General features: G+C 44.7%; 1 protein-coding gene across 2 annotated transcripts; it reads left to right on the forward strand.

Moving 5' to 3' along the window:
• The first annotated feature begins 246 nt into the window (after positions 1 to 246).
• Positions 247 to 10,119, forward strand: mylk3 (myosin light chain kinase 3). Of its 2 annotated transcripts, none has more exons than XM_056608553.1 (13): positions 247 to 1,181; positions 3,331 to 3,433; positions 3,642 to 3,936; positions 4,237 to 4,670; positions 5,022 to 5,127; positions 5,887 to 5,959; positions 6,338 to 6,447; positions 6,558 to 6,699; positions 7,263 to 7,333; positions 7,491 to 7,619; positions 8,414 to 8,566; positions 8,680 to 8,815; positions 8,895 to 10,119. In XM_056608553.1, exons 1-13 carry the CDS (start codon positions 579 to 581, stop codon positions 8,961 to 8,963), a joined length of 2,424 nt encoding a protein of 807 aa, XP_056464528.1. In that variant the 5' UTR covers positions 247 to 578; the 3' UTR covers positions 8,964 to 10,119. The 2 variants fall into 2 exon arrangements, with proteins under 2 accessions (XP_056464528.1, XP_056464527.1); XM_056608552.1 differs by having other exon boundaries at positions 249 to 1,181; positions 5,887 to 5,980; positions 8,895 to 10,117.
• The last annotated feature ends 3,121 nt before the right edge of the window (positions 10,120 to 13,240 follow it).

Below are 13,240 nucleotides of genomic sequence, written 5' to 3' on the forward strand. Positions count from 1 at the left end.
CCTATAATTTAATCATATTTTTGTCACCCATATTTAAATATTTAAATATTTGTTTTTACTATTTTTTTAGCAACACTGTGGGAGCAATATCAAAACTGTGAGGGCAATATGGTCTTGTCTCTATTAAATAAATCCACCATAATTATTGATGCATGTATGCATGTATGTATGTAATGTAGCCCTGATTTAACAGATGGCCGTTTACACAATGTTCATTGGCTGTGACGTCAAACCCACCAGTGGAATTCTGCCTGGGTAGGAAAGACAGAGTGGGGAGGGGCCCAGAGTACTGGGTGGATAAGATAACTGGGAGGAGGTGTTTATTTCAGGAGTGCTGTATCGTCAACACATACAGAAATACACCCAGACAAAGAAGCAGGGGGCAAGCATTAGGCCTGCCGGAACTGAATGAACTAAAGGAGACGGAGCAATGTGGAATGCATTCACACCAAAATAGAGCTTATGAAGAGCACGCAGGTTCGGACTAACGAGAGCATCAAAGCTAACCCCCCTCAACCCTGATCTCCAGTCCACTCTTTTCCATTCATTGAACGTCTTTTGAGCCTTGGAAAAAAGCCATGAGCAAACCGGAAACTCTGGCCAGCTGCATTGCCAAAATGTATGACGGCACCAAGGCCGACACATCAGGGGCCGCATCTGGAGCTGTGAGGAAACCCTGCATAATCCCTGGCTCCGGGATCGTGAACGCTCTGGGAAGCATGGAGGTCAAACTGGTCAGGTTAGAGAGCCACGTGGAGCGGATCGCCTCTGGCCATGCTGATGTTCTCCAGAGGCTGGACATGGTCTGCAAAGGCCTGGGATGCTTGGAGAAAGGCCTCGCCCAGATCCAGAGGACTTTGGGAAGAGAAGCAGAGTGTCAGGCTGTCGATAATCAAACAGATCGCTCGACCTCTTCCAAAGAAGGGGTACAGAACGCATGCTCTGAGGTCGAGGGACCGTGCTGGGAGAACAGGAAGCTGCTCAAGAACCTCACCCAGGAAGGCAAGAGCCAGAGAGAGAGACTTGCAGGTATCGAGGAATCGGTTTCCTCTGTGGACACAATGCTGGAATATATCGCCGAAGTGTTTCAGAGCTCGAAAGTGGTAGAGTTTACTCTGAAAGGAGATGTGCCGTGGAGAATTAAAGGCTTGCTTGGATCAACCATTTCGAACGGGCATCAGGTCAGTCCATTCTGGCTTTCTGTTCATCTTCATTTTAAAAAGTGTCCCCTTGTTACATTTCTTAAGGTGGCAGTGTACAATATCGAAATAGGCTCCGATCCCCCTCCACTGTGTGTGCAGAGAACTCTGCAGAAATTGTCCAACAAATGCCACCAAATTGACTGCTGCCTGTAACTTGTCAACGATACCTCATGAATGATTGATGATTTGTTTTTGGTGGATTGTGGTTTCCTGCTTCTCCTCCTACCTTGACTCCAGTCATCCAAGAGCCCACGAGTGTCTACATTGTACCCTGTCGAGATCAGTGTTTGACAGCGGTTCAACTTTTAACATGTTGAACCGAACATGCCAATTTCATTTAAAGTATATGAAGGAATTTAAAGTTACGATATTTCCCACCATTAGTATAATTTCCATTCCTGAATTACTCCGAACTTTTCACAGATTTTGATGCATATCAAATGTTGCGCACGCACGCACGCACACACGCACGCACACGCACACACGCATGCACACACACGTTAATTGAAACAACAATGTTTTTCCTCAGCCTTATTTGCAATAGGTTGTGAAAATGACGACTTAACTTAAACCAATACATACTAAGGAAGATATGTGTCGAAGCCAACCCCGCATTGTAAGCTTTCTAAAATTGTATTGTTGAGGCTCATTGGTTTCAGTAGGTTGGTTTTTATTATTTGGGGTAATAATATAGCTTCGAGGTTTATGATGGTCTTTCAATGTTTTAATAAAATGATTTAGTGTATTTTAATTAAGACCATGCCCAGTTAGTTTTCACCCTTGTGAAATATGCAATAAGAGTCGCTCTTATTTTGTGTAATTAATCATTCATCGTTCACGACGACACTTGTTCAATGTATGTCCGATGATAGGCAAGGACTGCAAATGTGAGAGGGCAATCTGTTCAACTAGGACTTAGGAAAATTGTATGTTTATACACGTACAAGACATGCATGCATGACATACAAACTGCCATGCAGGCACGCCGTGTATGTGTGGCTGGCAGCCACACTGGGGTTCATTAATAATTCCCCCCTGGGGTCCATGAATTATATTTGATTTGATTAGCGGACAGCCGTTGTAAGGCCATCAGGCTAAAGGAGGAAGGCCTCACTGCTCCAGGGACTCCAGGTAGGAGTTGGGAGGGATGAGGAAAGACTTTGAGCTGGCATCAAGGAGGTTCTACAAAATCATTCGGGTACACAGGAGGCTGAAGCCGGCATCACCTAGCGCAGGGCAGTGAAATGTGGACTGTCACTGGGCAGAAGATAAAACAAAGTAGTCTTGCAGCAGGCAGGGACAGAGAGAGAAAAGCTTAGAGTTGCAAATGGCTCTGGAGGTTTGTGGGCTATTTTGGCTAAGGCCATTTATACAGCCTTGCATACACCTCCGTGACAACGCCTGTGGACTGTTTGTTCCAGGTGGTGTGTTCCCACTACCAGGGAACCACACTTCTGCCCCCCCTTAGGAATGCTTGTGCCAGGGTGCTGGAGAGGTGACTGGCGCCTGGGTGTTTCCGTGTGCTTTGTGGACCTGGATAAAGGGTAGTGATAGTAGGGACACTGTGGCTGTGTTGTGAGCCCCTGTTATTGATATTGGACAGGATGTCTGAGTGCAGTCTACTTTGGAGAACCTTGAGTTTGGCATATATCTCTTATTGCCAGACGATGTTATCCTTTGAGTAGTGTGGTCAGTATAAAAGTTAGATGTCGGAGGCCTGGCTCTGGTATTTGAGGAGAGAGATTACTGGGTGTGTAGAAGTTCAGACGTTTTACCTAAGGTCTTTCCCTTTGACCCTTTGGCTACGGCTGGTAGGCTGATTCCCTGTGTTGAGGGATGGCTACTGGTAGGCTGATTCCCTGTGTTGAGGGATGGCTACTGGTGGGCTGATTCCCTGTGTTTAGGGATGGCTACTGGTGGGCTGATTCCCTGTGTTGAGGGATGGCTACTGGTAGGCTGATTCCCTGTGTTGAGGGATGGCTACTGGGCGGTTGAGGCTGTTGATAAGGATGAGCGGTATTGTGTCTATTTTGTCTATTTTCCCAGACTACAGCCTTATAATGTTTGTTGCCAAGCAGACATAAGTATTTTATGTTTAACTCGTGAGAAGGTGTCATTCTCCTCTTAGGGGGAGGAGCAAGAGTACTCCGGAGAACAGAAACCAACGCCTTCCATCGCAGTTTCCCCAGAGAAAACGCTGGGGGAGAATGAGGCATTTAAACTTATATCAGGTGATGATGGGTTGAAAGAGCACAATCAAATGTTGCCAAACACATAGTATACGTAAGCTTTAAATCGTCTTAAACCGCACCTCAATTACCTATTAACCCCCCCCCCACACACACACTTTTAGCTCTTTATTGGAAATCATAATATCCATTAATCTTGATACTGTGATTTCTCAGTACCACGCCTTCTTCCTTGTTAATTTCTCTACAGATTCCAAAGTGACTTCACAGGAGATCAAGGCGGCAAACCATGACGCTGATAGTTCAATTCAAACTGAGCTGGCTCCTCCAACATCTCCCCATTGTCCACCCACAAGTGTGACTATGGCCAAACAAGTAAATAAAGCCAGTTTTCTGATTAGAGACGCCCCCAGGAAAGGGACTTGTAGATCCAAAGAGGTGACTCTGAATAGCAAGAAGGAACCTGGCAGAGATCAGACCATTGTGCGGAAGACTCGGGATTTACTGGGAAAACAGGAGACAGCAACAGGTCATGTACGAGATAGGTATGGTATGAGAATGATTTGCATTTAGCTGTTTTTCAATTTAATAATAATAATAATAATAAATGAAATTTATATAGCGCTTAATATGGTACTCTAAGACGCTTTACACATTGGAATTTAACACTATTCTATTGATTCTATACTTTCAATTAATAACCATATGTCGTACTGTGTTGCTCCATTGCTGAAGCTTCTTATTAACACTACCAGGGTAGCCACATATGTTAAGAAATGTCCTGTAATTAAGTCTTGCATTTGATTGTAATATTTCCGATAATTAACTTTTTTACTGTCCTATAGACCCTCTGACGCAAATTCAGAGGATCTCGCAGGAGTGATTACCAAGGAACCCAAGTTTCCCGTACCTGCCTCCCTATCAAAAACCAAAGTCAACGTGCTGAACACCAAGCAAAGTGTTGTTTGTGAAACCATCTCTGTCACTGCCAATGAGCAAGACCACAGCTCCAGCCATGAGACACCAGCGCTTGAAGAAGCATCTACAGAACTGAGTCCCAACAGGTGTTTGTGGCAAAGGAACACGAAGGTGGAGGGAGACAAGGGGAAGAATGCCTTTGTTCAGATTGAAGGAGTTCTCAGTGAGCCAGGCTCTGTGCAGCAGACCACCCAGCTACAAACAGGGGTACACAAGGAGTTACCAAAGCCTCCTGCTCCGGAAACGGTCTCACTCGTTGGTAGCTTAACAGCAGCCACAGCCCTGCCACATGCTGTCATAGGTGAGGGGAACTTTCATATTCACAATTTGCATTAGGAATATGGCAATATCCATAATCCGTAATCCTATTTGTTGCTTAGTGTGAACAGATTTAGAATTTTTACTGTACGTCATCGAGTGAGCGTGTCTTTCAAAATACTACCATATTTGTTCCGTATTTGGTATTTCGGTAGAGGATAAAGGGGCTTCATTTTGAAACATTTCAAAATGTTAATCCGGACATTTGCTTGAAAACAGAGTTTTGGACAGCTGTGCATCCATTAACATGTCATAGTTTATTTTAATGAACTGGCACATCTTGTTCAGTAGTGAAAGCTCTACACTAATGATTCGATGTTTGTTTCATTGCCAGATGACTGTCCCCCTGCCTCTGCCCCCTTCCAACACCGCATTGTCACTGCCAAGCAGGTCCCCATGGGCTCCTACTACAGTATCATGCCCGATGAGGTCCTTGGAGGGTGCGTTCACTTACCTGCTGCTGGTGTCCTTAATGTGAATGAATGAAAAATACAGATGACGGCTAAAGGCACACGCACTGAAAAAAGAGTGGCCCATTCATTTTGTTAACACTTTATAATAAATTTAAGTCAAATTGACAAGTAATTATTATTAATTAACAAGTTTGTTCGCATAAGTTTTTGTGTAAAATCCCGGCTGTGGCATTCCAGCTTCAGGTGAAAGATGCTTTTGGTGTGCATTTGAAATGAATAATCAAAATACTGTTGTCCTTTTCAGACTAATTGTTGGTTTCATGTATATGAAATGCAATACTAGTATGATATATCTAAAACACAGTACCCATGTTTAGTTCTAATATAGTAAAGGGTCTCCAATTGCTGTCAGTTTGGTATGCATTTCACTATCTGCACTATTTGGCTAGAAATGCTCTGGACAACATCAAGAATCTCCTGTTAGCTCTCCTGTTCCGCTGCCCACATTGTCGGAGGAGATAGATAGCAGGTACCAACACTGGGCTCTCATTGGCTATGTTTAGACACTGGCTGCGGCAGTGAAGTTATTTTTGGTTGGAGTGTTGAGAGGGCTCCATTGTAATCGTCTGTTGTAGGGGTCAGCACCTTTTAAAGAGGGGATAGCACGTGTACGTAATGCACATACATGTGCATAGTGTTACCACACTAGCTGTAGAGCTTCAAGCCAGATGCATGAGGTACACTCGTCCTCATGTCTATACACAATATCTGCCTTCTCTTTCCCAGGGGCAGGTTTGGTCAGGTCCATAAATGTGCGGAGCTTTCCTCAGGTCTGACCCTTGCTGCCAAGATCATCAAGGTCCGGGTAATGAGGGAACGAGTGAGTGAGCAACAGCAGGCCTATAGTTCCCTCCCCCCCACCCCCGACACCCTCACTACCTTGCTAGCTACAACATTCTTGTTGCCTCCATTTATAGTCAGACTGGCAAGCCTCCAGCCCCTTAAAGGACTCATCAGTGAAGCATAAAAAGAGTAGTTTCCATTTGTATTCATTTGTTTGGATTTTATCCATTTTTTAAATTGTTTATTGATCCTCACAGCATTCACTCAATCTCAAACCCTTTCTTCTGCAGTTCACAATCATAACTGAATTATCATTAATAAGAAAGCATGCACCTTGGATGTAATTTATCCCTCTCTTTCTGTGTACTGGACTGTCTTCCATTTACTGTCACAGGATGAAGTGAAGAATGAGATCGGGGTAATGAACCAACTGAACCATGTGAACCTGATTCAGCTCTACGACGCCTTCGAATCACGGACAAACCTGATATTGATCATGGAGTAGTGAGTTATCCTGCACAGTTTAAAGCCAGTCAGACATGGTCCTGATGTGTTTGTTGGGCAATGTGTTATTCAAGCAATGGTTCAACAGTGACTGATCATTTGCCTTTTAGCGTGGAAGGCGGGGAACTGTTTGACCGCATCGTGGATGAGAACTACAAGCTGACCGAGTTAGATGCCATTGTGTTTACCAAGCAGATATGTGAAGGGGTGCAGTACCTACACCAGCAGTACATCCTGCACCTTGATCTCAAGGTAAAACCCCATTTGGATCATTAACATGCAAAACAGGATCCCGTTGCAGCTGTTTGCAAAATTGTTCATGTTGCCTTTGTTATTGTGCAACTATGTTTTACAAGCTAGGGGTGTCAGATGATACTTCAGATTTACAAGTTTCATTAACCTAATGCTCAATTCTAATTGTTTTGCCAAGGTCTTTTGTGTTCAGTTGTTCACGTTAGGTCCCAGTCTGTGGCAAGAGAATTTTGAAACTAATATAAATATTGCAGTAAAAAAATATTTTTTTTAAATAAACACACAACGAAGATGTTTCTTGGGTTTGTGACCCTGTTTGATGTTGATGTGTCTGACAGAAATGTTTGTACTTCTCTTTTGATTCAAATGTAATCAAGTAAAATACGTAAATACGTACATAAGCCCCATGCCCTGCAGTGGTTAAACTCTTGTCTGGCTAGAATCAGACATATGTAATCTCTAGAATGACAACAAAATATCAAATTCCAAGGTGTGTGATGATGTTCACAATGCTTTAATGTGTGTGTGATTTGTGTCTATGTGATTTCTCTCTCCTATCTTAGCCAGAGAACATACTTTGTGTGAGTGCTACAGGCAATCAGATCAAGATCATTGACTTTGGGCTGGCCCGGAAGTACGTACAGTATATAGACCTGCATTCAACATGCTAACAGCTTAACAAGGCAAAAACTCTAAATAAAAGAAATAAGTCTGTTTTTAAAATCTCTTGTAAGATTGAAACTAATACTATTGTTAATTTGGGATGATGTTCCTTCCTGTACATATCCAAGGTTCCGACCACGGGAGAAGCTAAAGGTTAATTTTGGTACCCCTGAGTTCCTGGCCCCTGAGGTGGTCAACTATGACTTTGTCTCATTTCCCACCGACATGTGGAGCGTTGGCGTGATTGTGTATATGCTGTAAGTGCCGGCACACAAGACACACAAATAACTTAACGACAAATTCCTGTGAATGTGGACAGATACAGTTTATACCCCTGCCCCCTTCCCTTTTGTACACAAGCACAACATTAGATATCCAGTGAGAAGTTCAGCTGTAGTGGCTAAAGCTACAGGTTAAAGGTGACATATTACACCAGGTGTGAATTTGATTAGCCGTTACAAGACGTTTTGAAAATCTGTCTCTTCTGACATCATAGGTGGGCGTGTCTATCTATCTAGATGTATGATGGATAGATGAGCAACGTTTGCTACAGTCAGTTGCTTCCTGTGAATATGGATAGATACAGTTTACACCCCTGCCCCTAACCTCCCTTTTTTGCACACAAGCCCAACATAAGATATCCAGTGAGAACTTAAACTGCAGTGGCTAAAGCTACATGTTAAACGTTGAATATCTCGCTGACATTTGATGGCGGACAATGCTACATTGAATGCTGTCTGTATATCAGGCTTGATTTGGTCCCTAAATTGTCTCATTTGACCTTTGAAATGCACCACCATGTGTCCGTAATTTTTACATGTCAGATACATGCCCTATATATATTGTAAACTCCCTCACTAACAGACTATAATCGCTGAGCAGTCAGCAGCCACTAGCTACTGCTTGTGCATACAGTCTTAATTTCTTGGTAATTTTAAATATAAAAAAATAAATAACACAAATAATACAAAATCTACAGTATATTAATAAACACTTACAATGCATGTATGCACAGAGACAGAACGTCTAATGGTTTTCGGTTGCTTTCTAGTCTAAGTGGTCTCTCTCCTTTCCTGGGAGACAATGATGCCGAGACCATGAACAACATCCTCCTTGGCCAATGGGAATTCGACAGTGAATGCTTTGAAAATGTCACTAGTGAGGCCAAAGACTTTATATCCGAACTTCTCATCCCAGCCAAAAGGTAACGTAAGCATAAAGACCCACGCTCTATTTGTGCTAAGGCTTGTCAATCAAAAAGGGACATCTTTAGCACAATTGTGAGCTTGGCAGTTATGTCTTTTTTTTGTGTGACAGTGGACGACTGAGTGCTTCTGGGTGCACAAAACACAGGTGGTTGAATAAGCTTGAGGAGAAAGCCAAACACCATCAAGTAACATTGAAGTCTCAGATCAAACTGCAGCGCTATCTGGCTGCTCAGCGCCAATGGAAGGTACGGACACACACGCTTGCACAGTAATATTCAGCATCATAGTGAAACTAAATTCAACAAAGTTTCTCTTTCTTTCTAGAAACATTTCTACGTGGTAACCGCAGCTAACCGATTGCAGAGGTTCTCTCAAGCTGCCAATGCGGTGTAGGCTCCTGCCATTACATTTTCAAATCCATCCAGAAACTGTTACCTCTTTTGTCATTTAAACCTGCACTATGTATATTTTCCCGTTAGCAGCCCCTAGTGGCTTGAGTTGAAGCTACAGAGTTGTAGCCATATCTGTTTTTCTCATGACAGTTAGTCAGCTGAAAATGTTGATGCTTCTTATTGACTTCACAACTCACGTTATTTGCTAAGGAAACCAGGTAACTGATTAGATCGATTGACTGATTAATAGAATGTTTCCAAAGAAAAATATTCAATATTTTTTTTATTTAGTAGCAGTAGAAATGTTACGTAGTGGAGGTTTAAATCATAGGCGACCCATTTCAGATGGAAACATTTGGCACATTATCGTGGGTTTATTCTTTCGAGTTGTAAGTTCTGCCTATGTCAATGTATTTTTACTTTTGTTTAGTTCAAATATATTATATTGTACAGCACACAGGGTTTACAACTGTTTAGCCATAGAAATATAGTAATAATATAAGTGTAATAAAATCTGTCATCTGAATCATAATTCTCAAAATGTCATTTTTCCAAATGATTAGGTAGCCGTCTGTCTAGCTCCTCACTCGACACAAGAACCATATCTGTTCACACCAATCAGTAGCCAGTTCAGTCAGATCCGTTTGCAGACCTAGGCAAGAGTCATATTACACAAGGTGGTTAGGTGCAGGTGTTGGTCATGTGGTGTGTTTGGGGTTGCACATTATGGGAGTATGTGTTGTTGAACATGATGGGAGACTGTGTTGTTGTACATGATGGGAAACTGGTATCCATGTAGCCAGAGAGGCTGGATATCGCATGAATGAGGAAGAGTGAAACTGAACGCACAAAGCAAAGGAACCCTTGACTCGATCCTATTCAATCCTTGCAATCAACGTCCAACTGTAACCTCATATTTCCTTTGAAAATAAATGTTTGATTTGATCGTATTCTACATGTAATTTCATGCTGTGGTCGTGCCCAGCTAAAGTAAGGTGTTTGCTGTCCCAACTGTTTTATCTTCTTATTACTAGTAGACTAAAGCTATTGTATATTCCCATCTAATTCATCCAATATATATATATAAAAATTGAAGTTTAAAGCCATTTTGCCTATACGCGTCATATTTTTTTCCGTCAAGATGCTAATAAGTTTGATTTACTTTGTTTTTTTTTAATGATTCATCTGTGCAATTTGCTAAATGGAAACATTGTCTCCTTGTTGTCAAATGTTTATAGGCCAAATGTCTTCATGAATTTGGTCAATTGTGAAATAAAAATTTTGATACCACTTTTGACACTGAAATGAAATAATGGCGATAGGTCGTATACAAGTGCATATGGATATATACGATAACTGGGTGTACGGGGGAGGTGTCCATAGCAATCACCATAGCAACCTTGATAGCCACGTGACATGGACAAAAGAATAGGCCAAAAAAACACAGGCATATCACATGTTTAGAGCCGTTATTGTAGCCGTTAAAATCGTGTTGTCTTCACGTATCCTTAACTAAAGAGTGTACACTTCTGAAGTCGAAAAAACCCCACTGAAATGCATTGGTTTAAATGTCGTTCTGTGTAGCACGTAAAACACGATTCAACAGACGAAAAATCTATATCGATATCTTTCGTGAGCATTAGCACAAAATCACATGATAAGCTGTTCGTCTCGTTTTCTCAATTCAACAGTTGTATTTCAATGCGTTTTTCAATCAGGCAGAAAAAGCAGGTAGGAATCGCGATTTCTAGTTTTCGACGACAGTTCGATTGACTAATCATTAGTAATGTGAAGCACCTTGAGGCTCTGGGGACGTGGAACGTCACCTCGCTGTGGGGAAAGGAACCGGAGCTTGTGAGGGAGGTGGAGCGCTATCAGTTAGATCTGGTGGGGCTTACCTCCACGCACAGTCTCAGCTCTGGTACCGTACTCCTGGATAGGGGTTGGACTCTATTCTTCTCCGGAGTTGCCGAGGGCGTGAGGCGCCGGGCGGGTGTGGGGATACTCATAAATCCCCGGCTGAGCGCCACGGTGTTGGCGTTTACCCCGGTAGACGAGAGGGTCGCCTCCCTGCGCCTAAGGGTTGTAGGGGGGAAAACTCTGACTGTTGTTTGTGCGTATGCACCAAACAGAAGTTCAGAGTACTCTGCCTTCTTGGAGACCCTGAATGGAGTCCTGTATGGGGCTCCAGTAGGGGACTCCTTAGTTCTGCTGGGAGACTTCAACGCCCACGTGGGCAACGATGGAGACACCTGGAGAGGCGTGGTGGGGAGGAACGGCCTCCCTGATCTAAACCCGAGCGGTCGTTTGTTATTGGACTTCTGTGCTAGTCAAGGATTATCCATAACGTACTCCATGTTCGAACCTAAGGGTGCTCATAAGTGTACCTGGTACCAGAGTACCCTAGGCCGAAGATCGATGATCGATTTTGTGATCGTGTCGTCTGATCTGAGGCCGCATGTTTTGGACACTCGGGTTAAGAGAGGGGCGGAACTGTCAACCGAACACCATCTGGTGGTGAGTTGGATCAAGGAATGGGGGAAATTTCCGGACAGACCTGGTAAGCCCAAACGAGTAGTGCGAGTAAATTGGGAACATCTGGAGGAAGCCCCCGTCCTAGGTATCTTCAACTCACACCTCCGGCAGAGTTTTTCTGGCATTCCTGTGGAGGTTGGGGGCATTGAGCCGGAGTGGGCGGTGTTCAAAGCCTCCATTGCTGAAGCTGCAGCAGCTAGCTGTGGCTTCAGGGTCTTAGGCTCCTCAAGGGGCGGTAACCCTCGGACACCGTGGTGGACACCGGTGGTCAGGGAAGCCGTCCGAGTGAAGAAGGAGGCCTTCCGGGATATGATATCCTGCAGGACTCCTGACTCGGTTGCAGGGTACCGACAGGCTCGAAGAGCTGCAGCTGCTGCCGTGTCGGAGGCTAAGCAGCGGGTGTGGGAGAAGTTCGGAGAGGCCATGGAGAAGGACTTTTGGTCGGCACCAAAGTGTTTCTGGAAGACTATCCGGCACCTCAGGAGGAGGAAACAGGGAACCATCCAAGCTGTGTACAGTAAGGATGGGACTCTGGTGACCTCAACTGAGGAGATCGTCGGACGTTGGAAGGAACACTTTGGGGAACTCCTGAATCCGAATAACACGCCCTCTATGTTGGAAGCAGAGCTCGAGGTTGATGGTGTTTGGTCATCAATTTCCCTGGTGGAGGTCACTGAGGTAGTCAAACATCTCCGCAGTGGCAAAGCCCCAGGGATTGATGAGATCCAGCCAGAAATGCTAAAGGCTCTTGGTGTTGAGGGGATATCATGGTTGACACACCTGTTCAACATTGCGTGGGAGTCGGGTACAGTGCGCCAAAGGAGTGGCAAACCGGGGTGGTGGTTCCCCTGTTCAAAGAGGGGGACCAGAGAGTGTGTGCCAATTACCGGGGTATCACACTTCTCAGCCTCCCTGGTAAAGTCTACTCCAAGGTGCTGGAAAGGAGGGTTCGGCCGAAGAGGAACAATGCGGTTTTCGCCCCGGACGTGGAACTACGGACCAGCTCTTCACTCTCGCAAGGATCCTGGAGGGGACCTGGGGGTATACCCATCCGGTCTACATTTGTTTTGTGGATCTGGAGGTGGCGTATGACCGGGTCCCCCGGGAGAAACTGTGGGAGGTGCTGCGGGAGTATGGGGTAAGGGGGTCTCTCCTCAGGGCCATCCAATCTCTGTACTCCCAAAGCGAGAGCTGTGTTCGCGTCCTCGGCAGCCAGTCAGTTTCGTTCTCAGTGGGTTTTGGTCTCCGCCAGGGCTGCGCCTTGTCACCAATCTTGTTTGTGATATACATGGACAGGATATCGAGGCGTAGTCGTGGTAGGGAGGGGTTGCAGTTCGGTGGTCTGAGGATATCGTCACTGCTTTTTGCAGATGATGTGGTCCTCATTGAATCATCGGCCTGTGACCTTCATCACTCACTGGATCGGCTGGCGGCCGAGTGTGAAGCGGCTGGGATGAGGATCAGCACCGCTAAATCTGAGGGCATCACTCTTAGCAGGAAACCGGTGGATTGCTTACTCCGGGTAGGAAATGAGTCCTTAGCCCAAGGAGTTCAAGTACCTCGGGGTCTTGTTCGCGAGTGAGGGTACGATGGAGCGTGAGATTGGCCGGAGAATCGGAGCAGCGGGGGCGGTATTGCGTTCGCTTTACCGCAGAGAGCTGAGCCGCAAGGCAAAGCTCTCGATCTACCGGTCGATCTTAGTTCCTATCCTCACCTATGGTCATGAGGGTTGGGTGATGACCG

This window comes from Gadus chalcogrammus, chromosome 14, assembly GCF_026213295.1.
Source record: "Gadus chalcogrammus isolate NIFS_2021 chromosome 14, NIFS_Gcha_1.0, whole genome shotgun sequence".
NCBI classification, from domain to species: Eukaryota; Metazoa; Chordata; class Actinopteri; order Gadiformes; family Gadidae; genus Gadus; species Gadus chalcogrammus.

Bases quoted from the DNA above. Each gene is read 5' to 3' on its own strand.
- mylk3 (XM_056608552.1), top strand. From the start codon at position 579: ATGAGCAAACCGGAAACTCTGGCCAGCTGCATTGCCAAAATGTATGAC. The intron at 5,981-6,337 runs GTGAGTGAGCAA...TTACTGTCACAG, and splicing joins TCCGGGTAATGAGGGAACGA to GATGAAGTGAAGAATGAGAT. The intron at 7,334-7,490 runs GTACGTACAGTA...TACATATCCAAG, and splicing joins GACTTTGGGCTGGCCCGGAA to GTTCCGACCACGGGAGAAGC.